Source organism: Eubalaena glacialis, chromosome 3 (genome assembly GCF_028564815.1).
Source record: "Eubalaena glacialis isolate mEubGla1 chromosome 3, mEubGla1.1.hap2.+ XY, whole genome shotgun sequence".
NCBI classification, from domain to species: domain Eukaryota; kingdom Metazoa; phylum Chordata; class Mammalia; order Artiodactyla; family Balaenidae; genus Eubalaena; species Eubalaena glacialis.
Window position 1 is genome coordinate 113198668 of NC_083718.1, and position 27286 is coordinate 113225953.

The 27286-nt window shown below is 38.2% G+C and overlaps 2 protein-coding genes and 2 non-coding genes across 4 annotated transcripts in view; 1 reads left to right on the forward strand and 3 right to left on the reverse strand.

Moving 5' to 3' along the window:
- DIPK1A (divergent protein kinase domain 1A) overlaps positions 1-21170 on the forward strand; it is a 137004-nt gene extending 115834 nt beyond the window's left edge. The window contains exons 3-5 of the mRNA XM_061183882.1: positions 4105-4212; positions 18460-18636; positions 20064-21170. Coding sequence (XP_061039865.1) covers positions 4105-4212; positions 18460-18636; positions 20064-20876 — 1098 coding nt within the window. The 3' untranslated portion in view covers positions 20877-21170. The remainder of the gene's footprint in view (positions 1-4104; positions 4213-18459; positions 18637-20063) is intronic.
- Positions 19506-27286, reverse strand: part of RPL5 (ribosomal protein L5) — a 49653-nt gene continuing 41872 nt past the window's right edge. Inside the window, exons 7-10 of the mRNA XM_061183908.1 lie at positions 26418-26620; positions 25122-25299; positions 22897-22985; positions 19506-22498 (exon numbers count right to left, since the gene is read on the reverse strand). Of these exons, the coding sequence (XP_061039891.1) occupies positions 22399-22498; positions 22897-22985; positions 25122-25299; positions 26418-26620 (570 nt within the window). The 3' untranslated portion in view covers positions 19506-22398. The remainder of the gene's footprint in view (positions 22499-22896; positions 22986-25121; positions 25300-26417; positions 26621-27286) is intronic.
- Positions 22679-22811, reverse strand: LOC133089264 (small nucleolar RNA SNORA66). The gene has a single exon (XR_009700641.1). It is a non-coding gene; the product is annotated as a small nucleolar RNA SNORA66 (small nucleolar RNA).
- On the reverse strand, positions 25372-25467 carry LOC133089254 (small nucleolar RNA SNORD21). Its single transcript, XR_009700632.1, has one exon. It is a non-coding gene; the product is annotated as a small nucleolar RNA SNORD21 (small nucleolar RNA).

Genomic DNA, 27286 nt, shown 5'->3' on the forward strand with positions numbered 1-27286 from the left:
CTCAAACCCGTGTCCCGTGCCTTGGCAGGCGGATTCTTAACCACTGCGCCACCAGGGAAGCCCAATATTATCTTTTGACCTTGGATATTAAAGATAAGGAAATCAGGGACTTCCCTGGTGGTCCAGTGGTAAATAATCCACCTTCCAGTGCAGGGGATGCGGGTTCGATCCCTGGTCGAGGAACTAAGATCCCACATGCTGCGGGCAACTAAACCCGCATGCCACAACTACTGAGCTCGTATGCCTCAACGAGAGAGACAGCGTGCCACAGACTACCGAGCCCACGTGCTCTGGAACCCGCATGCCACAACTAGAGAGAAGCCCGACACCGCAACTAGAGAGAAACCAGAACAGACCACACGCCGTGACGAAAAGATCCTGCATGCCTCAACAGAGATTCCATGTGCCTCAACTAAGACCCGACTCAGCCAAAAAAAAGGGGGGAGGGGGATAAATAAATAAAATAAACATTTAAAAAATAATGAAGATAAGGAAATCAACATCCTTTTGCCATCTCTCATCTTCCATCTCTCCTTCTTGGTTCTTGTTAATTTTATTACTTTTACTGGTATAATTTATAATGTTAACATTCTGAACAATATACAGTAGTGATTAAGAGAAGGAGCTCTGGAACAAGACTGCCTAGGTTGGAATCTTGGCTTTATCATTTTGTAGCTTGAGCAAGTTACTTAATAGCTGTTTCTGTTTCCTTATTTTTACAATGGCTATAACAATAGGTTCTACCTCACAGGGCTGTTGTCATAATAAAAGTACAGCACTGGAACAGTGCCTGACACATGGTAAGTATCTAGTAGCTACCATATACTATATTAACAATTATTATGAAATAGATTTCCACAGTTGTTTTCATCCCAGTCCTACATTTCAACTGGCTTACATGTTCAATTTCTCTGTTCATCTCTTGGTTGCCTAAAATTCATTCTCTATAGTTCTTCAAGAGTTGCTAATGGGAATTCTATCTTCTGATCCTTACATGTTCAAAAACATTTAACACCTTTTACTTGAAAGAAAGTTTGGCTATGGAGAATAAGAAGAGCTATTTTGAGCACTTATTAAAATCACAGGTGATCTATCCTCACTAAACCATTATAGCTCATAATAATGCTATAAATCAAGTAGTAGGTACATCCCCTTTTACAAATGAGAAAATTAGGACACAGGCAGCTCACACTTCCTTTCTCAAACTTTGCTGGCATTGCACCGCTGCTATCTACCTTTGAATGTGGCTATGGAGAAATCTGAGGCCAATCTGATTTATTTCCCCTTAAAAGTGTCTTGATCTTTTTGCCTGGATGCTCAAAGAATTATTTATTTTTGAAGTCCAGTAAAATTCAGTGGGATATGTCACAGGGGTCATTCTGTGTCAGTTTCCTTGGGACAGTGTGTGTCCTTTCAATCTGTAGATTAAAGACTTCTTTCACTTACATGAAGTTCTCTTGAATTCTACTTTGATTATTTTTTCTTTTCTACGTGTTCTATTCTCCCTCCTATGGACATGCTGGATAGCCTTTGTCTTCTATAATTTTATCTCAAATTCTTTTTAGTTCTTTTTAAATTTCCATTTCATTTTGCTCACTTTTCTCAACCTAGGCCTCATAAGTCTTACTATGTTGTTATTTTTGTCTGCCCCCCCCTTTTTTCCCCATTCATAATGTGACTTCAATTTCTTCGATTTTTTTCTTTTTCGAGTTCTGCTTGCTTATTTTACATTTACTTCTTTTGTCTCTCATTATGTCTTCTGCTTTGAGGCCTTATTTTAAACTGTTTCATTAAGTCCTTTGAATTCATAACTGTTTGTTTGGTGTGCTTCATGGCAGTATTTTTCTGGAAAATTTCTTTATTTGACATGTCCTTTTCCTATTCCTTTCCTCCTTTTCCTTGTACATTTGCTGTATAGATCTCCTGCTTGTTTTCTTTTGAGTATTACTCATTACTGAAGGAAAGGAGTTCTTCAACCACTATTTGCAAGAAGCAACTGGGACAGTGAAATGAGCAAGTGGTGAAACTTCTGTGGCCCAGAGTTTGTGTGTATGGGGGGGGGGTGTGAAAGAGAAAAAAAGATGAGATGGAGACACTCACACAGATTGGTTTAGCCTATCTCCCCAGCAACTACAGAGATGCTCATAATATAGTCTCTCCCAACCCTTATTTTATTTACAGACTGCCTCCAACATAGATTACATTTTTAAGGATTTTATCAATCAGCACTGCCTTGCCCCGCTACTTTACGATGCCAAATAGAGTCCTTGGAAGTTCCCACAGCTTGTGCCCCTTAAACTTTCATTGCAAACCAGAGTGATGGTTCTGTTCCTGTGGTGTACCACCTATTCAGTGCTCCGCCAACTTTGTCTGAGAAGTGAGGTCACAGCAGGTATTTAATCTCAGCATCCTTCTGTACTCTGGTGTAATTTTCACTGTATTTTGCAGGCCATCCTCATTTATTGTGCCTTAGGGTTACACTGGTACCTTATTTTGTCAAAGCGTTTGGTTTCTTTTTTTTTTTCGGCTGTGCCACACGGCTTGTAGGATCGTAGTTCCTTGATCAGGGACTGAACCCAGGCCCTCGGCAGTGAGAGCTAAGAGTCCTAACCGCTGGACCGCCAGGGAATTCCCATCTTTTTCTCTTTTTCTTGTTTTGGGGCAATATCAAAGATGACAAGATGACAGAGGTGACTTAATTTTGTTATTTTAAAATATTTCGGTATTTTAAACTTTATTTTTTATTTTAAAATTGAGTGCCCACCTTCTCACAGAGAGTAGGTACCATACCACCTCAGGCCACGCTAAGTGGGAAAAATGGTTTCAAAATTCTATGCACATCCTAGTCACAACAAGATCTCTCATCATTATATAGCTAGTAAGGAGCAGAGCTTGTATTCAAATCCAAGTCTGTCCAGATCCAAAGCCTGAATTCTTTTCATCATAGGACTTTCTCTTAAAGAATATAGATATCTCTTTATGGTGTCTTTAATATGTTTCTTCTTTTTTAAATTTTAATTTTCTTGGTGTATAGTTGATTTACAATGTGTTAGTTTCAGGTGTACAGCAAAGTGATTCAGTTATACATATACATATATTCATTCTTTTTTAGATTCTTTTCTCTTAAAGGTTATCACAGAATATTGAGTAGAGTTCCCTGTGCTATATACAGTATGTCCTTGTTGGTTATCTATCTTATATATAGTAGTGTGTGTGTGTTCATCCCAAGCTCCTGATTTATCCCTCCCCTCTCTGTCCCCTTTGGTAACCATAAGTTTGTTTTTGATATCTGTAAGACTGTTTCTGTTTTATAAATAAGTTCATTTGTATCTTTTTTTTGGATTCCACATGTAAGTGATATCATACGATATTTGTGTTTCTCTTTCTGACTTACTTCACTTAGTATGATAATCTCTAGCTCCATCCATGTTGCTGCAAATGGCATTATTTCATTATTTTCTATGGCTGAGTAATATTCCATTATATATATGCCACATCTTCTTTATTCATTCCTCTGTCGATGGACATTTAGGTTGCTTCCATGTCTTGGATATTGTAAATAGTGCTGCAGTGAACACTGGGGTGCGTGTATCTTTTCAGATTATGGTTTTCTCCAGATATGTGCCCAGGAGTGGGATTGCTGGATCATATGGTAATTCTATTTTCAGTTTTTAAAGAACCTCCATACTGTTCTCCAGAGTGGTTGTGCCAGTTTACATTCCCACCAACAGTGTAGGAGGGTTCCCTTTTCTCTACACCCTCTCCAGTATTTGTTGTTTGTGACTTTTTCATGATGGCCATTCTGACTGGTGTGAGGTGATACCTCTTTGTAGTTTTGGTTTGCATTTCTCTGATAATTAGTGATGTTGAGCATCTTTTCATGTGCTTTTTGGCCATCTCTATGTCTTCTTTGGAGAAATGTCTATTTAGATCTTCTGCCCATTTTTTGATTGGGTTGTTGTTTTTTTTGACATAGAGCTGCATGAGCTGTTTATATATTTTGGAGATTAATCCTTTGTCAATTGCTTAGTTTGCAAATATTTTAATATGTTTCTTCTTATGAACATTTTTCTATTAACTACTTTTTTATTTCCTGGTTTTTAGTGTGACAAGTACAAGACTGGAGTTATTGATGGGCCCGCATGTAATAGCCTTTGTGTTACAGAAACTCTTTACTTTGGAAAATGCTTATCGACCAAGCCCAACAATCAGGTATGGACATTATGAATAAACAGTCCAGATTTATGGTGCTCTCTGATTTTACCTTAAACTAAATTAAAGCATTGTTAAGAGCATTCTTGAACTAGAACTTTAGGACATTTTAAATACTTCAATTGTGTATGTGTTGATTCACTCATCCAACAGATGTTTATAAATCCCCTATTCCCAGCATGTTCCAGACACTGTTTTAGTTATTAGGAAAATAGTGGTGATTAAGATAGATAAGATTACTTCCCTGTGAGTCTCACATTATTCCAGAGGGATGGGGAACATAAACAGTTGATAGATAAATAAATAAGCAAGGTAATTACAGAACGTGGTGTGTTTTATATAGGTTGTAAACAGGGTGGGTTGATGAAAAATGCAGGGGACGGTGAGGGTAGAAATATGCTTTAGAAGAGATGATCAGGGAGGACCTTTCTAAGATAAAATTTGAGCTCATACCTGAATGAAGAATTAAACTAGAGGCATGGGCAGAGGACAGGATGAGCTAAATCACAAAAGAAGAACTCTAAATAGCTGATAAGCATAATGAAAAAAATGTTCTACCTCACCTATCATCAAAGAAATATAAATTAAAACAATAGGACACCATTGTGCTAGAAGAAAATACAACAAAACATCAACACCGGGACTTCCCTGGTGGCGCAGTGGTTAAGAATCCGCCTGCCAATGCAGGGGACACAGGTTCGGTTTCTGGTCCAGGAAGATCCCACATGCCGCGGAGCAACTAAGCCTGTGCGCCACAACTACTGAGCCTGCGCTCTAGAGCCCGTGAGCCGCAACTACTGAGCCCGCGTGCTGCAACTACTGAAGCCTGCACACCTAGAGCCCGTGCTCTGCAACAAGAGAAGCCACCACAATGAAAAGCCCATGCACCGCAACGAAGAGTAGCCCCCACTTGCCATAACTAAAGAAAGCCCGTGCGCAGCAATGAAGACCCAATGCAGCCAAAATAAATAAATAAATAAAATTTATTTTTAAAAAAAGTTAAAATCCATTGGAAAGATATAACTTGATAGCTTCCATCACTAGTTATTAAGAGATTCTAGAACAGATCTCTAAGCAATTCCTTAAGTAGCACAATATCCTAAGTTAAAAGCAAGTGCAATCAACCTTCTAACACTTTCTTTTTAAATCTTTTTAAAAACACTTCCTAGGGACTTCCCTAGTGGTGCAGTGGTTAAGAATCCGCCTGCCAGTGCAGGGGACACGGGTTCGAGCCCTGGTCCGGGAAGATCCCACATGCCGCGGAGCAACTAAGCCCATGCGCCACAACTACTGAGCCCACGTGCCACAACTACTGAAGCCTGCGTGCCTAGAGCCCATGCTCTGCCACAAGAGAAGCCACCGCAATGTGAGACCCACGCACCACAATGAAGAGTAGCCCCTGCTTGCTGCAACTAGAGAAAGCCCGCGTGCAGCAATGAAGACCCAACACAGCCAAAAATAAATAAATAAAATAAATTTTTTTAAAAAATGAAGCAAATATGGCAAAAGGTTAAGGTCTGTTATGAAGATAGTAGGTACACAGGTGTTTGTTATATTGTTTTCTATATGTCAACATTGTTCTAAGAACTTTTCATGTATTTCTCTTTGATCCTCACAACCTCCCTATGAAAGAGGTATTATCATTATTTCCATTTTATTGTTAAAGAAACTGAGGCAAGAGAGGTCACGAGTTTAAGAAACTTACAGAGAAGGTTTGCACCGCAACGAAGAGTTGCCGCCACTTGCTGCAACTAGAGAAAACCTGCACGCAGCAACAAAGACCCAATGCAGCCAAAAATACATAAATAAATAAAATAAATTTATAAAGAAAAAAAATCAACACTGGTTATCCTTGGGCAGTGGAATATTGCATGATTTTTATGTTCATCTTTTTTCTTTGAATTATTTCTAAATTTCCAATATAAATACTCATTCATCTTATAGAAATTTAAAATAGATTTTAAGTCTACACTACTAGCCGTGTTTAAGAGGATTTCTGAAATAAAGTCCAATATTTGAGTATCTACTATGTGCTAGGTACTGCTTAAGGCATTGGGAGAGACCATGGGGAATAAGACAGACAAAGCCTCTGGCCTCATATGCCTTATGTTTCATGTGAAAGAGGACAGATGATAAAAGAGTCAATAAAGAAATAAGATCATTTCAAGGACTTCCCTGGTGGTGCAGTGGTTAGGAATCTGCCTGCCAATGCAGGGGACACGGGTTTGATCCCTGGTCCGGGTAGATCCCACATGCTGTAGAGCAACTAAGCCCGTGCACCACAGCTACTGAACCTGCGCACTAGAGCCCACGAGCCACAACTACTGAAGCCCGCGTGCCAGAACTACTGAAGCCCGCGCACCTAGAGCCCATGCTCTGCAACAAGAGAAGCCACTGCAATGAGAAGCCCATGCACCGCAACGAAGAGTAGCCCCCGCTCGCTGCAACTAGAGAAAGCCTGCGCGTAGCAACAAAGACCCAACGCAGCCAATAGATAAATAAATAAATAAGTAAAAATTTAAAAAGAAATAAGATCATTTCAGACATTGGTAAGGGCTGTGAAGAAAATAAAATGGGGTCATGGGTTAGAGACTGATCTATTCTAGGTAGGGGGTTGGGGAAGGCCTCCCTAAGGTGACATCTGGGCTGAGACTTGAATGATGTGAAGGAACCAGCCGTATGAAGATTGGTGAGAGTGCATTCCAGGCAAAACCAACAGCAAGTGAAGGAGGTCATGAAACAGGAATAATGCTGATAGGTTCAAGGAACATAGAGAAGACACATGTAGATGGGATATAGAGACCCAGGGAGTAAGTGGTAAATATCAGGTTGGAGAAGCAGGCCAGCTCATAAGAAGCCTAGCAGACAATGAAAACGGCTTTGGACTCTATTCTGATTGAATTAGAGGGTTTGATGCAGAGGAGTGATTAATATTATTACCAATTAATATGGTCATATTTGTTTTTTATGTATAAGCAAGAGTAGACTGCCTGGGTTCATATGTTGGCTTTGCCACTATTGTATTCCCTTCATCATGCTGTTTCACTTCTTTCTGCTTCAGTTTCTCTATCAGTTAAATCAGGATAATAATAGTATCTACTGCATAGGGTTGTTATAGGGAGTAAGATAAATTAGTAGACTGTAGCACAGAGTAAAGCACCATATAATGTTAGTTTGATTAATAGCTAGATAGTTAATAGTGACTAATTCTGGGAATTAGAGAAATGGGTGTAGAACTTTTCCTTTCATCTTTCTGTGTAACTTGACTTTTAAAAAATTATATTTACAGCTATAAACACATTAGAAATAAGAAAGATCTCAAATAAACAATCAAACTTTATAACATAAGGAATTATAAAATGAAGAGCAAACTAAACCCAAACCTAGCAGAAGGAAGGAAATATACGGATTACAGCAGAGATAAAGGAAATAGAGAATAGAAAAACAATAATAAAGAAATAATAATAAAGAAAATCAATGAAACCAAAAGTTGGTTCTTTGAAAAGGTCAACAAAATTTGACAAACCTTTAGCTAGATGGACTGAGAAACAGAGAAGACTCAAATAACTAAAATCAGAAATGAAGCGGGGACATTACTATCAGTTCTACATAAATAAAAAGGATTATATGAGAGTACAGTGAACAATTGTACACCAACAAATTGGATAATCTAGATGAAATGGGCAAATTCCTAGAAACACAAAACCTACTAAGAAATAGAAAATCTGCCTAGACCTATAACTAGTAAGGAGACTGAATTGGTAATCAGGCCTCCCAACAAGAAAAGCCCTGGACATGTGGGTTTCACTGGTAAATTCTACCAAACATTTAAAGAAGAGCTAGCACCAGTCCTTCTTTTTTTTTTTTTTTTTGGCTGCGCCATGAGGCATGTAGGATCCTAGTTCCCCGAACAGGGATCAAATCCATGCCCCCTTCAGTGGAAGCTCAGAGTCCCAACCACTGGCCACTGGACCACCAGGGAAGTCCCACATTAATCCTTATTAACTTTTGCTGGTTCAACATATGAAAATTGAGCAGTGTAATACACCAAATAAACAGAATGAAAGAGAAAAAAAGGATCATCGCAATTGATGCAGAAAAGGCACTTGACAAAATTCATGATAAAAACACACAGCAGAGATTCTAAACTTTGCTGGGAGGCTATTGCAGATTTAGAACAAATTTCTCTACCTCTCGGAAGGAAAGCATGCAGCTTCAAGAACAAAAGTATTAGAACAAAAGAAAACAAAACAGGGAGGATTAACCAAGATGGTGGAGTAGAAGGACGTGCTCTCACTCCCTCTTGTGAGAGCACCAGAATCACAACTGGCTGCTGGACAATCATCGACAGGAAGACACTGGACTTCACCAAGGAGGATACCCCACGTCCAAGGACAGAGGAGAAGCCACAGTGAGACGGTAGGAGGGGCGCAATCAGAGTAAAATCAAATCCCATAACTGCTGGGTGGGTGACTCACAGACTGGCGAGCACTTATACCACAGAAGTCCACCCACTGGAGTGAACGTTCTGAGCCCCACGTCAGGCTTCCCAACCTGGGGGTCCGGCAATGGGAGGAGGAATTCATAGAGAATCAGACTTTGAAGCCTAGTGGGAATTGATTGCAGGACTTCGACAGGACTGGGGGAAACAGAGACCCCACTCTTGGAGGGCGCACACAAAATAGTGTGTGCATCGGGACCCAGGGGAAGGAGCAGTGACCCTGGGGGAGACTGAACCAGACATACCTGCTGGTGTTGGGGGGTCTCCTGCAGAGGCGGGGGCTGGCTCTGTTTCACCGTGGGGACAAGGACACTGGCAGCAGAGGTTCTGGGAACTACTCCTTGGCGTGAGCCCTCCCAGAGTCTGCCATTAGCCCCACCAAAGAGCCCAGTGGCTCCAGTGTTGGGTTGCCTCAGGCAAAACAACCAACAGGGAGGGAACCCAGCCCCACCCAGCAACAGTCAAGTGGGTTAAAGTTTTACGGAGCTCTGACCGCCACAGCAACAGTCAGCTCTACCCACCTCCAGAGCCTCCCATCAAGCCTCTTAGATAGCCTCAACCACCAGAGGGCAGACAGCAGAAGCAAGAAAAACTACAGTCCTGCAGCCTGTGGAACAGAAACCACATTTACAGAAAGACAGACAAGATGAAAAGGCAGAGGGCTATATACCAGGTGAAGGAACAAGAAAAAACCCCAGAAAAACAACTAAATGAAGTGGAGATAGGCAACCTTCCAGAAAAAGAATTCAGAATAATGATAGTGAAGATGATCCAGGACCTCGGAATAAGAATGGAGGCAAAGATTGAGAAGATGCAAGAAATGATTAACAAAGACCTAGAAGAATTAAAGAACAAACAAACAGAGATGAACAATACAATAACTGAAATGAAAACTACACTAGAAGGAATCAATAGTAGAATAACTGAGGCAGAAGAACGGATAAGTGACCTGGAAGACAGAATGGTGGAATTCACTGCTGCGGAACAGACTAAAGAAAAAAGAATGAAAAGAAATGAAGACAGCCTAAGAGACCTCTGGGACAACATTAAACACAAGAACATTCACATTATAGGGGTCCCAGAAGGAGAAGAGAGAGAGAAAGGACCCGAGAAAATATTTGAAGAGATTATAGTTGAAAACTTCCCTAACATGGGAAAGGAAATAGCCACCCAAGTGCAGGAAGCGCAGAGAGTCCCATACAGGATAAACCCAAGGAGAAGCACGCCGAGACACATAGTAATCAAAGTGGCAAAAATTAAACACAAAGAAAAATTATTGAAAGCAGCAAGGGAAAAATGACAAATAACATACAAGGGAACTCCCATAAGGTTAACAGCTGATTTCTCAGCAGAAACTCTACAAGCCAGAAGGGAGTGGTATGATATACTTAAAGTGATGAAAGGGAAGAACCTACAACCAAGATTACTCTACCCGGCAAGGATCTCATTTAGATTTGATGGAGAAATCAAAAGCTTTACAGACAAGCAAAAGCTAAGAGAATTCAGCACCACCAAACCAGCTCTACAACAAATGTTAAAGGAACTTCTCTAAGTGGGAAACACAAGAGAAGAAAAGGACCTACAAAAACAAACCCAAAACAATTAAGAAAATGGTCATAGGAACATACATATCGATAATTACCTTAAACGTGAATGGATTAAATGCTCCAGCCAAAAGACACAGGCTTGCTGAATGGATACAAAAACAAGACCCATATATATGCTGTCTACAAGAGACCCACTTTAGACCTAGGGACACATACAGACTGAAAGTGAGGGGATGGAAAAAGATATTCCATACAAATGGAAATCAAAAGAAAGCTGGAGTAGCTATACTCATATCAGATAAAATAGACTTTAAAATAAAGAATGTTACAAGAGACAAGGAAGGACACTACATAATGATCAAGGGATCAATCCAAGAAGAAGATATAACAATTATAAATATAGATGCACCCAACATAGGAGCACCTCAATACATAAGGCAACTGCTAACAGCTATAAAAGAGGAAATTGACAGTAACACAATAATAGTGGGGGACTTTAACACCTCACTTACACCAATGGACAGATCATCCAAAATGAAAATAAATAAGGAAACAGAAGCTTTAAATGACACAATAGACCAGATAGATTTAATTCATATTTATAGGACATTCCATCCAAAAACAGCAGATTACACTTTCTTCTCAAGTGCGCACGGAACATTCTCCAGGATAGATCACATCTTGGGTCACAAATCAAGCCTCAGTAAATTTAAGAAAATTGAAATCATATCAAGCATCTTTTCTGACCACAACGCTATGAGATTAGAAATGAATTACAGGGGAAAAAACGTAAAAAACACAAACACATGGAGGCTAAACAATACGTTACTAAATAACCAAGAGGTCACTGAAGAAATCAAAGAGGAAATCAAAAACTACCTAGAGACAAATGACAATGAAAACACGACGCCCCAAAACCTATGGGATGCAGCAAAAGCAGTTCTAAGAGGGAGGTTTATAGCTATACAAGCCTACCTCAAGAAACAAGAAAAATCTCAAGTAAACAATCTAACCTTACACCTAAAGAAACTAGAGAAAGAAGAACAAACAAAACCCAAAGTTAGCAGAAGGAAAGAAATCATAAAGATCAGAGCAGAAATAAATGAAATAGAAACAAAGAAAACAATAGCAAAGATCAATAAAACTAAAAGCTGGGTCTTTGAGAAGATAAACAAAATTGATAAGCCATTAGGCAGACTCATCAAGAAAACGAGGGAGAGGACTCAAATCAATAAAATCAGAAATGAAAAAGGAGAAGTTACAACAGACACCGCAGAAATACAAAGCATCCTAAGAGACTACTATAAGCAACTTTATGCCAATAAAATGGACAACCTGGAAGAAATGGACAAATTCTTAGAAAGGTATAACCTTCCAAGACTGAACCAGGAAGAAGCAGAAAATATGAACAGACCAATCATAAGTAATGAAATTGAAACTGTGATTAAAAATCTTCCAACAAACAAAAGTCCAGGACCAGATGGCTTCACAGGTGAATTCTATCAAACATTTAGAGAAGAGCTAACACCTATCCTTCTCAAACTCTTCCAAAAAATTGCAGAGGAAGGAACACTCCCAAACTCATTCTATGAGGCCACCATCACCCTGATACCAAAACCAGACAAAGACACTACAAAAAAAATTACAGACCAATATCACTGATGAATATAGATGCAAAAGTCCTCAACAAAATACTAGCAAACAGAATCCAACAACACATTAAAAGGATCATACACCACGAAGAGTGGGATTTATCCCAGGGATGCAAGGATTCTTCAATATACGCAAATCAATCAATGTGATACACCATATTAACAAATTGAAGAATAAAAACCATATGATCATCTCAATAGATGCAGAAAAAGCTTTTGACAAAATTCAACACCCATTTATGATAAAAACTCTCCAGAAAGTGGGCATAGAGGGAACCTACCTCAACATAATAAAGGCCATATATGACAAACCCACAGCAAACATCATTCTCAACAGTGAAAAACTGAAAGCATTTCCTCTAAGATCAGGAACGAGACAAGGATGTCCACTCTCACCACTATTATTCAACATAGTTCTGGAAGTCCTAGCCACAGCAATCAGAGAAGAAAAAGAAATAAAAGGAATACAAATTGGAAAAGAAGAAGTAAAACTGTCACTGTTTGCAGATGACATGACACTATACATAGAGAATCCTAAAACTGCCACCAGAAAACTGCTAGAGCTAATTAATGAATATGGTAAAGTTGCAGGATACAAAATTAATGCACAGAAATCTCTTGCATTCCTATATACTAATGATGAAAAATCTGAAAGAGAAATTATGGAAACACTCCCATTTACCATTGCAACAAAAAGAATAAAATACCTAGGAATAAACCTACTTAGGGAGACAAAAGACCTGTATGCAGAAAACTATAAGACACTGATGAAAGAAATTAAAGATGATACCAACAGATGGAGAGATATACCATGTTCTTGGATTGGAAGAATCAACATTGTGAAAATGACTATACTACCCAAAGCAATCTACAGATTCAATGCAATCCCTATCAAATTACCAATGGCATTTTTTACGGAGCTAGAAAAAATCATCTTAAAATTTGTATGGAGACACAAAAGACCCCGAATAGCCAAAGCAGTCTTGAGGGAAAAAAACGGAGCTGGAGGAATCAGGCTCCCTGACTTCAGACTATACTACAAAGCTACAGTAATCAAGACAATATGGTACTGGCACAAAAACAGAAACATAGATCAATGGAACAAGATAGAAAGCCCAGAGATAAACCCACGCACCTATGGTCAACTAATCTATGACAAAGGAGGCAAAGATATACAATGGAGAAAAGACAGTCTCTTCAATAAGTGGTGCTGGGAAAACTGGACAGCTACATGGAAAAGAATGAAATTAGAATACTCCCTAACACCATACACAAAAATAAACTCAAAATGGATTAGAGACCTAAATGTAAGACTGGACACTATAAAACTCTTAGAGGAAAACATAGGAAGAACACTCTTTGACATAAATCACAGCAAGATCTTTTTTGATCCACCTCCTAGAGTAATGGAAATAAAAACAAAAATAAACAAATGGGACCTAATGAAACTTCAAAGCTTTTGCACAGCAAAGGAAACCATAAACAAGACGAAAAGACAACCCTCAGAATGAGAGAAAATATTTGCAAACGAATCAACGGACAAAGGCTTAATCTCCAAAATATATAAACAGCTCATTCAGCTCCATATTAAAGAAATCCAAAAATGGGCAGAAGACCTAAATAGACATTTCTCCAAAGAAGACATACAGATGGCCACGAAGCACATGAAAAGATGCTCAACATCACTAATTATTAGAGAAATGCGAATCAAAACTACAATGAGGTATCACCTCACACCAATTAGAATGGGCATCATCTGAAAATGTACAAACAACAAATGCTGGAGAGGGTGTGGAGAAAAGGGAACCCTCTTGCACTGTTGGTGGGAATGTAAATTGATACAGCCACTATGGAGAACAATATGGAGGTTCCTTAAAAAACTAAAAGTAGAATTACCATATGACCCAGCAATCCCACTACTGGGCGTATACCCAGAGAAAACCATAATTCAAAAAGACACATGCACCCGAATGTTCATTGCAGCACTATTTACAATAGCCAGGTCATGGAAGCAACCTAAATGCCCATCGACAGACGAATGGATAAAGAAGAAGTGGTACATATATACAATGGAATATTACTCAGCCATAAAAAGGAACGAAATTGAGTCATTTGTTGAGACGTGGATGAATCTAGAGACTGTCATACAGAGTGAAGTAAGTCAGAAAGAGAAAAACAAATATCGTATATTAACGCATGTATGTGGAACCTAGAAAAATGGTACAGATGAGCCGGTTTGCAGGGCAGAAGTTGAGACACAGATGTAGAGAACAGACATATGGACACCAAGGGGGGAAAACTGCGGTGGGGTGGGGATGGTGGTGTGCTGAATTGGGCGATTGGGATTGACATGTATACACTGATGTGTATAAAATTGATGACTAATAAGAACCTGCAGTATAAACAAACAAACAAACAAAACAACTAATACTAAACTTTCATTGGGTTATTTGTATGGAAATATGTTAATATAAATGTTTCAGACATTACATGAAATTTCTAAAAATCTTATATGTTCTGGTATAATGTTATAAGTCATAATCCTAGTTATTACTTTAAAATGTATATCTCAGAAATAACTAATTTTCTTGTCAACTGCATTATTATGAACTTTCATCAAATCTTTAACCGTGGTCATTTTTAAGTCTTTTGTCATTTACAGACAGTTCTGGGTGTACTCTGATGCTTTTGTAAATATGTTCCTATAAAAGGGTTTCATCTTCAGGAAATTCATGGAAAAGACTCTGACAAGTACAGGTTTCTGGTACCTGACTGTACTGCTGAACTGAATGAATAAGCATTTTCAGAACTCTAATGAAAAACTGATGAGCTCATAAAAGTGCTAACAAAAGATCAAGATGAAAAAAAAAATTAATTACATGGGACTGAGTGAACTGATGAGGATGAGTATAATTTTTGTGACTTTCTGTTTGAATTTAAAAAAAGAAAAAATCCCACAAGGACTCAGAGGCAAAGAATATACAAATCAATTTTCACTGCAAAGTAAAGGAGCTGTTACAGTGGAGGATTACTGGACTGAATGTCAATATTATGACATAGTATGAGTGTGTTTCATGTTTGGTAATTGCAATCATTGTTGCTTTTGTTGTGGTCATCCATGTACAATGCTTGGTGTCAGTCTATTTATCTCTTGTAAAAATAAAATACAGTGTGTGTGTGTGAAAAAAAAAAAAGAAATGAAACTAAAAAAAAAAAAAAAAACAAAACACCCTAAAAAAGACAACCATAATCCAAAGAGACAACAAACTAGTGGAAATACTGTAACAGGTTCAAAATCACTAATTCAAATTCCTATTAGAAAGCTATTAAAAGGTACAAACACCAGCAGAATAGGGAAAAGACAGATGATTTACTGAAGAAATAATGACTAATAAACATAGAAAAAGAAAAAAAAAAAACACACAGCAAACTAGGAATAGAAGGCAACTACCTCAACATACTAAAAACCCTTATGTGAAAAACCCACAGCTAACATCATACTCAACAGTGAAAGACTGAACGCTTTTCATCTAAGAACAAGGCAAGGATGCCCACTTTCACCACTTCTATTCACCATAGTACTGGAAGCTCTGGCCAGATCAATTAAACAGAGAAATAAAAGGCATCCAAATGGGAAAGGAAAAAGTAAAATTATATCTGTTGACAGAGGATATGATCTTATTTGTAGAAAAACCTAAAGATTCCACAAAAAAAATCATTAGAACTAATAAATGAATTCAAAGTCCACACACAAAAATCAGTTGCATTTCTATACACTAACAATGAACAATCCAGAAAAGAAATTAAGAAAACCATTGCATTTATAATTGCATCAGAAAGAATACTTAGGAATTAACTTAACCAAGGAGGTGAAAGACTTGTACAATGAAAACTTCAAAACATTGCTGAAAGAAATTAAAGACATAAACAAATGTAACCACATCCCATGTTCATAGATTGGAAGACAATATTTTTAAGATGTTAATATTACCCAGCGTGATCAAGATTCAGTGCAATCCCTAGCAAAATCCCAAAGACAATTTTTTGCAGAAATAGAAAAAGTCCTAAAATTCATATAGAATCTCAAGGGACCCTAAATAGCCAAAACAATCCTGAAAAAAATACCAGAAAGCTGGAGGACTCACTTCCTGATTTCAAATCTTACTATAAAGCTGCAGTAATCAAACAATGTGGTAGTGGAATAAGGACAGATATATAGACTAATGGAATAGAACAGAGAGCCCAGAAATAAGCCCTCACATATATGGTCAAATGATTCTTTTTTTTTTTTGGCTGCATTGGGTCTTTGTTGCTGCGCACGGGCTTTTTCTAGATGCGGCGAGTAGGGGCTACTCTTCATTGCGGTGCATGAGCTTCTCATTGCAGTGGCTTCTCTTGTTGCAGAGCTTGGGCTGTAGGCATGCGGGCTTCAGTAGTTGCAGCACACGGGCTCAGTAGTTCTGGCTCGTGGGCTTAGTTGCTCCGCGGCATGTGGGATCTTCCCGGACCAGGGATCGAACCCGTGGCAGGCAGATTCTTAACCACTGCGCCACTAGGGAAGTCGCTCAAATGATTTTTGACAAGGGTGCTAAGACCATTCAATAGGAAAAGGACTGTCTTTTCAACAAATGGTACTGGGAAAGCTGGATATACACATGCAAAAGAATGATGGTGGACCCTTACCTAACACCATTCTCAAAATTTAAGTCAAAGTGGATCAAAGATCTAATGGTAAGAACTAAAACTATGAAACTCTTAGGGACTTCCCTGGTGGCGCAGTGGTTAAGACTCTGTGCTCCCAATGCAGGGGGCCCGGGTTCAATCCCTGGTCAGGGAACTAGATCCCACATGCATGCTGCAACTAAGGAGCCCTCCTGCCGCAACTAAGACCCAGCACAACCAGATAAATAAATAAATAAATATTTTGAAAAATAAAAAATAAATAAAACTCTTAGATGAAAACATAGGGCAAAAGCTTCGTGACATTGGGTTTGGCAATGATTTCTTGCATATGACTCCAAAGCCACAGGCAACAAAAGAAAAAATAGACAAATTGTACTTCATGAAAATTTTTAAATATTGTGCATCAAAAGACAATATCAATAGAGTAAAAAAGAAGCTCACAGAATGGGAGGAAATATTTGCAAATCATATATCTGATAAGGGATTAATATACAGAATATATAGAGGGCTCCTAAAACTCAACAACAAAAAAACAAACAGCCGGATTCATTCTCGAAAAAAGATATACAGATGTGCAACAAGTGCATGAAAAGATGCTCAGCATCACTGATTATTAGGGAAATGCAAATCAAAACCACAATTAGGGAATTTTTTGGCAGTACAGTGGTTAGGACTTGGCGCTTTCACTGCCGACGCCCAGGTTCGATCCATGGTCGGGGAACTAAGAAAAAAAAAAAGCACACAATGAGATACCACCTCACACCCATCAGGATGGCTACTATCAAAAAAACCAGAAAAGAAGGATTGCTACGTGTCCTTGGAATCATTTTCTGATTGTATAGAGAGTGTGAAATATTGACAAGTGGTAAAACAACTCAGGACAAGCATTGCTCAGTAAAATAAAACTCTGTGAGTTTATTCTGGAAAAAAAAAAAACAGAAAATAACAAGTGTTGGCAATAAGGCAGAAAAACTGGAACCCACTGTTGGCAGGAATGTAAAATGGTGTAGCCGCTGAGAAAAACAGGTTGGCAGCTCCTCAAAAAATTAAAAGTAGCATGACCCTATGATTCAGAAATTCCACTTCTGGGTATATATGTAAAAGAATTGAAATCAGGATCTCGAAGAGATATTTGTACATCCATGTTCATAATATTCACAATAGCTAAAACATGGAGGCAACCCAAGTGTCAATCAGTGGATGAAAGGAAATGCAAAATGTGGGATATTCCTACAATGTAATAGTATTCAGCTTTAAAAAGGAAGGAAATTGTGACACATGCTACAATGTGGATAAACCTTGAGGACATTATGAAATAAGCCAGTCACAAAAGGACAAATTCTCTATGATTCCACTTATATGAGATACTTAGAGTGAGTAGTCAAGATCATAAAGTCAGAAAGTAGACTGGTGATGGGCTGGGGGCTGGGGGAAGAAGGGGAACAGGGAGTTATTGTGTAATGGGTAGAGAGTTTCAATTTTACAAAATGAAAAGAGTTCTGGAGACAGATGGTGGTGATGGTAGCACAACCTCATGAATCTAATACCACTGAACTGTATGTTAAAAATAGTTAAGATGGTAAATTTTCTATTTTTGATATTTTACAATTTAAAAAATGGAAAATGATAAAACTGATGACCATGGTCAAAAATATATATATATATTTAGGTATGCAATACTTTTATAATTTAAAAAAATTAAGGAAAAAAGCTTTGAAGTATGATTTCAAATTTGCAATTCAGAAAGTCAGCTCAATCTCGATGTTTTGTTGCTTGTATGTTTTTTTAAGAGGACACTAAAAATATCGTGGTAGATTAGAGTTTTCTACTCTGCCTAAAGCATAACTTGTCATTCTTTTCACAGATGTATTTAGGGATTTGGGATAATCTACCAGGTGTTGTGAAATGTCAAATGGAACAAGCACTTCATCTTGATTTTGGAACTGAATTGGAACCAAGAAAAGAAATAGTGCTATTTGATAAGCCAACTAGGGGAACTACTGTACAGAAATTCAAAGAAATGGTCTACAGTCTCTTTAAAGTAAGTATATGCATTCACATGTTGCTAGTGTGAAGTGGTACTCTTCTGGAAGCTGGCAGGACCTCATTCTAAGTCATAAAAATGTTGGTATTCTTTGACCTATATCAGGGACTCCATCTTGAGGAAATAATTCAAAGAAAAGAAAAAAATGTATGGAGGGTGTTTAACATTACTTACTACCGCTAAAAATCTCCAGATGTGAGAGTTCATTAAGTAGATGGGCTGCTCTATAGCTTGACATTAAAACTGATATACTTGGGCTTCCCTGGTGGTGCAGTGATTTAAGAATCCGCCTGCCAGTGATGCAGGGGACACGGGTTCGAGCCCTGGTCCAGGAAGATCCCACATGCTGTGGAGCAACTAAGCCCGTGCACCACAACTACTGAGCCTGTGCTCTAGAGCCCGCGAGCCACAACTACTGAGCCCGCGTGCCACAACTACTGGAGCCCGCGCGCCTAGAGCCCGTGCTCTGCAACGAGAAGCCACTGCAATGAGAAGCCCGCGCACTGCAACCAAGAGGAGCCCCCGCTTGCTGCAACTAGAGAAAGCCCGCACGCAGCAACAAAGACCCAATGCAGCCAAAAACAAATAAATAAATAAAATAAATTTTTTTTAAAAACTGATATACTTTTTTTAAAAAGATGAAATTAGTAGACTGATTGCAAATTATTTTTTTAATTTAAAGAAATACTCAAAGATTAAATAGAAATATGAAAATATGAAACTATTGGGAATTCCCTGGGTCCAGTGGTTAGGACTCCACACTTTCACTGCCAAGGGTGCGGGTTCGATAACTGGTCGGGGAACTTCTGCAAGCCACGTGGCACAGCCAAAAAAAAATGAAAATAATTACACTTTTGGAAAGAATCTTTTTCTCATTTTTATTGCTCTTATATTTTAACTCAAAATCTTTCTTTTCTTTGAACAGTTTACACTTTTAGACTGTTTTATGCCAGAGAGTCTCCACAGGGAAATACTTGTAGCATTCATTATTGGAACACCTTGAATAAAATAATTGTTAACAACAATTACAAAATAGAAAATAATTTGTAGTTGACCCTTTAACTTTGGATATGGGCAAACTACACTGCAATTTTGCAAGTAAGTGTATGAATAAGACAAAGATTAATTAATGGCTTGGTTAACTGTATTTATCTACAAGGTCTAAGGAGGCTATGGGCGTTAAGGTGGCCATTTCTTAACAAATATACTTAGCAAAGTGGGTTTTACCTCAAGTACATAAAACATAGTTCTGACTCACTTAGCAAACATTATAAATATTTGGAAAGGTATTAAGTCTCCTATGGGTATTCAGTAGCAAGATTATCACTTAGCATGGTAATTATCTCTGTAAAGGAAGTTAGTATGTTACATATGAGATTCTTTTCATTGCTTCTGTATAATTAGCCAAATTCTTATCTTTACAGGCAAAGTTGGGTGACCAAGGCAACCTCTCTGAACTGGTTAATCTCATCTTGACAGTGGCTGATGGAGACAAAGATGGCCAGGTTTCCTTGGGAGAAGCAAAGTCAGCATGGGCACTTCTTCAATTAAATGAATTTCTTCTCATGGTAATACTTCAAGATAAAGAACATACCCCCAAATTAATGGGATTCTGTGGTGATCTCTATGTGATGGAAAGTGTTGAATATACCTCTCTTTATGGAATAAGCCTTCCGTGGGTCATTGAACTTTTTATTCCATCTGGGTTCAGAAGAAGCATGGATCAGTTGTTCACACCATCATGGCCTAGAAAGGCTAAAATAGCCATAGGACTTCTAGAATTTGTGGAAGATGTTTTCCATGGCCCCTATGGAAACTTCCTCATGTGTGATACTAGTGCCAGAAACCTAGGATATAATGATAAGTATGATCTGAAAATGGTGGACATGAGAAAAATTGTGCCAGAGACAAACCTGAAAGAACTTATAAAGGATCGTCACTGTGAGTCTGATTTGGACTGTGTCTATGGCACGGATTGTCGAACTAGCTGTGATCAGAGTACGATGAAGTGTACCTCAGAAGTGATACAACCAAACTTGGCAAAAGCCTGTCAGTTACTCAAAGACTACCTGTTGCGTGGTGCTCCAGTTGAAATTCGTGAAGAATTAGAAAAGCAGCTGTATTCCTGTATTGCTCTCAAAGTCACAGCAAATCAAATGGAAATGGAACATTCTTTGATACTAAATAACCTAAAAACATTACTGTGGAAGAAAATTTCCTACACAAATGACTCTTAGTTCATTTGGACATTGTGACCATTTTAAGAAATTTAGCACTTCAAAAGAAAAATCTTGAACATTTTTTCTAAATGGCTTGATTCAAATCCTTGCCAGTTATCACAAAACTCCTTTCCCCTGATCCTAAGGAAGCCATCATCTTAAAATACATGTTGATTGCTGAAGTAATGGCAGGAGGTATAGGATCAAAAGGTCCAAAAATATTCATTCCTGCCTTTTAGAAACGCTGGTACATTTCCTAGTACATTCACCGTGTAACTATTTTGACTAATGACTTAAAATAATGCTGTGAAAAGCCTCATTCCATAAACATCAACGGTCAGAGTATTTTGTAGATTTGTTAGCCAAAATATCAGTGCTGGAAATTGTGTTTGCATTGAAGCTGCTGTTTAAAAAAGAAAATTTATAAATTTACTAATGTCTCAGCATGGTAAAGTTTGCACATTAACAGAAATTAAGACTGCAAAGCAGGTAAATTAAAATTACTCCTTTATAAACAGATGTTGGGTTAATAGCATGGTTTCTTATAAATACATTTAACTCATTTAGACATCACATTTTATGTGGCTTCAGAAAGTTCTGAGTGGCTCTTACCCACTGAAAACCCATCAGGAAGCATTCTACTTGGCAATATATAATTGCCAATTTTAGAGGCTGAATATGCATGAGTTCATCATCCTAGATTTAAAGGGTCTGTACCTTAGTATCAGCCAGCCAACTGGTCTTCAAAACTTGTTATCTTTAGGCCACAGACCTAACGCAGATACACATATCCTGAATCTGAGCTATGGGAAAGTGGGACATTAAGAGCAGGACTCTGAAATCATAAACTTCCTATTAATAATTTTCCATTTTCAAACAGTATTCCCTATTGGCCAAAGGACTGTTTCTCAAGAGGCATGTAAATATATCCATCTAACACTTTCTCATGTAAACTTGATATACAAGGGTTAGTATTTGCTCCTCTCTTTTGTTTATTCAGATCTGGCCTTTCAACTCCATAAAACAAAACACCTCTTATAATTAAAGAACCAGTATTTTCGGCTCAAAGGTTTCACCTGGATAAATATGTGTTAAAATTATATGACCTTCATTGGACAGCTACCTATCTCTCAAGAACTAAAGCCATGGAGTAGCATCAGTTTCACTTACTTTAAAATTGTAAACTTTGAAGGTACTTTTTCTTCTAACTCATCATGTGGTTACAATAAATGAACGTAAGAAGTATTTCTAGGGGAAGGTTTGTCTGTTGCTTGCCAGACTTTTTAAGGACAGCTGCACATCATACAATTCAAGGGATAACTCCTGTCAGGAAGAACAGATGCCCAAGGTATGAACTTTGAGGCAATATGTAAGATTTTCTGGAAAAAGCTACACTTGTTTCTGGAAGGAAAATACTGTCAATTTCAGGTATTTCCCACAGTTTCATTAACAAGAGCTTAACACAGAAACAGCTACTTGTTCAATAAGTTTATTACTGTCTTTATCTGAAAAATCTTCATATAAATTGTGGTTTGGTTTATTAACTCTCAGCAGCCCGTTCCTGAGCTCTAAGGAAGCTTGCCTTCTTCTGAGCTACCCGATCTTTCTTCTGGGCAAGTGACATTTTGGGACGGTTCCACCTACAGAACAAAGTAAAAAGAAGAGAAAGGGACATAAATTTTAAAAACCATAGCTTAAGAGAATAGAGAATAGTTAACTTTGAAAAAGACACACTTTGTAATAAAATGGAGGTCAAATAATCCAAGTCCAATACCTGTTCTCTTCCTTAGCCTATTAAAAAATGCAGTAATTGACAGTTACAATGTACTGGGACAGAATGGGCCACCTCGGTAGCATCCAAGGCTAATACATTTCTACCACCACAATTACTTTAGCAAACCTGGTTCCCCTCACCTCTGCAACATCATGCAGAGCTAGTGATCGAGTTTGCACAACTTCACTCAGAGTCTGAGCGAGATGAAACAAGGCAGGAACCCCTCCCAACCTCCTTCTCTTCAAAAAACAGTGAAACACATACCTCTTCTTTTTAACTTCTCTCTTAGGCTTCTTCTCATACACTGGATTCTCTCGTATTGCAGCATGAGCTTTCTTATACATCTCCTCCATCTGAAACAAAGCAAAGCAAACAGTACTTGGTTTCATTTCATATGCCCTAAACAGTAATAAAATACACTATTCTACTGCTTGCTCTATTTTGTCCTTCTAAGCCAGATTCTCAAAAGGAGCTAAACTAGATCAATATTGGTATCTTTTTGTAACCCATCTTTTCCTAAGAAAGTCCCAGTTTTTACCATAAGCAGTATGAATTGACACCATTCACAAAACATAACTTAATCTTCCTCAAGAAAAATTCGCATGCATTTCTGAATAATTCAGCTATACTTCATGAGTCACTCAAGTTTAAAGCAAACTGCTTTCTGTAGTAACACATTTTATGCTCATTTAAAGCCATCTGACCTAAATTCTTTCATTCAAATATGGATACATGCCAGTATTTAAGATGTTAAAATGAAAAATATACGGACTAACAAGCAACTGCCAAATACATCTCTGTCCTCCCACGTTCCCTATATTTCTATCTTCCATTGATTCCTGATAGGTCTTTTCAAAATTTATTCCCAGGATCCCATACCAGGAACTTCTTGATCTACTACCACAAATCACCAGTATCTCGCAGCAGTATCAGGCCTCTGTGGAATCAGAAAGAGGCCCGAATTTCCCTAGAAAACCACTATCCAATTAGAAACATTAATGAGAATTTTGTTCTAAAATTCAACAAAAAACAATGCTGCAACTCTCTGAAGTGTTTCAATACCCACCCCCCAAATGACTATTGATCACATGGAAGATCAAGTCATGAAGAGAAACTGTAAATAAAATGTGTGAAATTCAGTAACAATTACAGCCTACCTAAAGAATGAGTCACGGTAATCCAGGTCTCTAAAACTACTCATTCCACGTTAGTAAAATGCAATTACTGGGCTTCCCTGGTGGCTCAGTGGTTAAGAATCCGCCTGCCAATGCAGGGGACACGGGTTCGAGCCCTGGTCTGGGAAGATCCCACATGCCGCGGAGCAACTAAGCCTGTGTGCCACAACTACTGAGCCTGTGCTCTAGAGCCCACGAGCCACAACTACTGAGCCCGTGCACCACAACTACTGAAGCCCACACGCCTAGAGTCCGTGCTCCGCAAACAAGAGAAGCCACCACAATGAGAAGCATGCACACCACAAGGAAGAGTAGCCCCCACTCGCCACAACTAGAGAAAGCCCGTGTGCAGCTTCGAAGACCCAACGCAGCCAAAAATAAATTTAACTAATTTTTAAAAATGCAATTACTACATGCATTTGTATAAAGCTCATTAGCAAAGGAAAATAATGCAAAAACAGAAAGTGATCTTTCCCCCAATTATAATTCTATTTTAAAAATAATTTTCAGACATAGGTATGCCAAATACAAACTATGCAGCAACAGAAAAGAACCTAATAAAAACAATTACTTGACATATATCAATTTACATATAATTCTGTATTTGTAATAGGTTTATAATAATCTGTGATTTTTGTGTTTTATGCCTTCACTGTCGAAACTGGCACTGTCATCATCAATTACCCCAATGTATTAATAGAGAGAGCCCTGAGACTCAACTTTAGGGGTGATAAACTTTGCAACATTAAACTGACTTAAACTTTGCAACATTAAACTGACTTTTGAAAACACGGGTCCCTTCACTTTTGCAACATCACACAGAACTAGTGATAGAATCTGTACATCTCCCCTTTTGTGTGCATGCCTAAGACATTGAGAAAGTCCAGAACATAGCACTTATCTGCTAAGATGAAGAAAGAACCTTTTTTCCCCATGACCTCAAAATGAGTGAAGTTTAGTAACTAGCACCTCGTACTGGAGTAGATTATGACCACATGAACGAAATTTATAAATACAGAACAGCCAAATGCATAAAAGCCACCAAAGGCTTTAGATTTGGATGCCTGAAGCCTGCCATCCTTCAGCATCTAAAAGATTCCTAAAAGCATGCTGACAAGTCTAGCTCCTCATAACAGTATCTTGTCTGACTTTTAACCTACCCTAGGTCCAACATCCCAATTTCATTTTAACATGCCCATATTCAACTTTTAACTGTAACCTGAAATAAAACTGTATTAACATACCCACTCAAAACAGGTAGGAAACCTGGTTCTATAAATTTACCAATACAGGTATTTTTAGTTAAATTTTTACCATGTCTGGAGTTACGCTGTTCTTTATGTATTGAGAGAATTGTTTTTTGTAAGCATCTTCATCTTCTTCAATCAGGTAACGCATATAATCTGCAACGTTCTGCCCCATGATGTGCTTTCGGTGTACCTCAGCATTAAATTCTTTGCTTTCTGAATCATAACCAGGGAACCGTTTGGTACTGAAATAAAGTTTTCCATGTTTTAGTATATATTGGTTGAAATCAGTTCACTAGAAGGAATTCATTTCAGTAGCTGCCATCAGTCCCGTCTTGAAACAATTAATTGCATCATATGCAACCAAAGGACCAACTACTGACTGCTCAGTTAGTGGGATATCATCATTCAGCAGCTAATTTTTGAATTGCAGGATAGAAAATCATGCCACAAGCACCTTTAAATACCATTAAATGAACCAAGGCCACTATGAAGTTAGTTCTCCTTATTTCATAGCAAAGGGTTTCAAAATTACTCTCCCTAAATCCTACAGTTTCTCAGTGGTGCCTCAGGGTACATGGTAATAAGTGATTTGTTCCAGATCACATTTAACAGGTGCCTTGAATGAGAACTGCCAAGACCACCCCCCGCCAAAAAACCCCACCCTACATTATAAAAGTAAGTTCCAGTTAGGTTACATTTTATCACTTACCCCACCACCACCACCCCCAAAAAAGGCAAGCCAGAAAAAGGTTTTGGTTGTTAAATCACCAACCACTAAAATATTCCTAAGCTAATAAATCACCTTAAGATGTATCTACTCAACAATAACAATCATTAACTCAAACCAAGGGAACCACCAAATTGAAACAACCCACTTATTAGCTCCTAAGAACAGCCTACACTCTTATTTCCAGTTGAAAGTTTAAAAATTTGTTATGTCTTTTTCTCAAACTTTTTTTCCCCCAGAGTCCATATTTCCCCATAACTCAGTAAACAAATTTTCATTCTGAATTAAAAAAAAAAAAAAATAGGGTGAGTACTGGTGGAATCAAGTTGCTCATTTCTAACCAAAACTTAGCTACACACAAAAGGTAGTGGTTTCAACACTGGCTCTTCCGTTTATTGGCTCTAAAACCTTGGACAAATCATTTTACCCCTGAACCCCAGTCTCTTCATTTATAAACCATGTTACAGCTCCTTCCCACCTTGCCTGGTTCCCTTTGCACAGTACCCAGCACATGGCAGGTACACAATGATAGCTACTATTACTCTGATTGGTTCAGTTATCTCCACAGCCCAACCAGTTAGAAACAGTGCAGTACTGGAGTCCAGGCAACGAGGCCTTGAATACTATTATTACCTGTGAGGGATAGACAAGCCTCCATCGACAGCTCCCTTCAGGGCCCCAAAAACTTTATTCCCAGTAGTAGTCCTGGCAAGCCCTGCATCCAAGTAACAGGTGAAGGCACCAGGTTGACCATCAATGCTTTCCACATTGTATTCATCTCCAGTCACCTCGACTTGGCCTTCATAAATTTTGTCCATACCAAACCTATTAAGAAGCTATTAACAAAGAAGCCAATCTAAATGCTTGTTAGAATATATTCAAACAACATCTCTCAAAATTCACAACTTTAATGACCTGACAAAAAATTTCCTTCCAAATCACTTTTTCCCTTTATCCCAATCTGCTTTTAAATATCAATTTTTAAATGCCACAAAAAGAAATTTCAGACATCCAATTTTACCAACAAGTGTAACTGTTTAACAGTTTCTGAATCTGCTACATTGTCCATACTTGATTTTTGTAGCAATCAATTAGGACATGATACTTAAATCTGATTCTTATATTTACTCAAGGGAAGTAATCTCCACCTTTCCTCAGTCATATTTAGCTATAATTCAACAACCAAATATTAAATATTATCATATGCAGTTTTAATTTGATTAAAATATTGAGTAGGATCCTGTGAAGAGAACCTTTTGTGGCTCTACCCTGCCACTATGTTAATATGTGCCACTACTCTGCTAGTTATCTATAGTGCCTTTGCACCAAGATGCTCATATAAAAGACAATGTTCCAGCCCAAACATGTTTATAACCAGTGAAGATGTGGGTCCCCAACAACGATGTATGCTTAACAATTCCACTGCAAAACAAGGTCAGAAAACAAAAACAAGGTGAAGATCACATTTTTGTTTCCTTTTATAGGAAATGTTGCCACCCAAA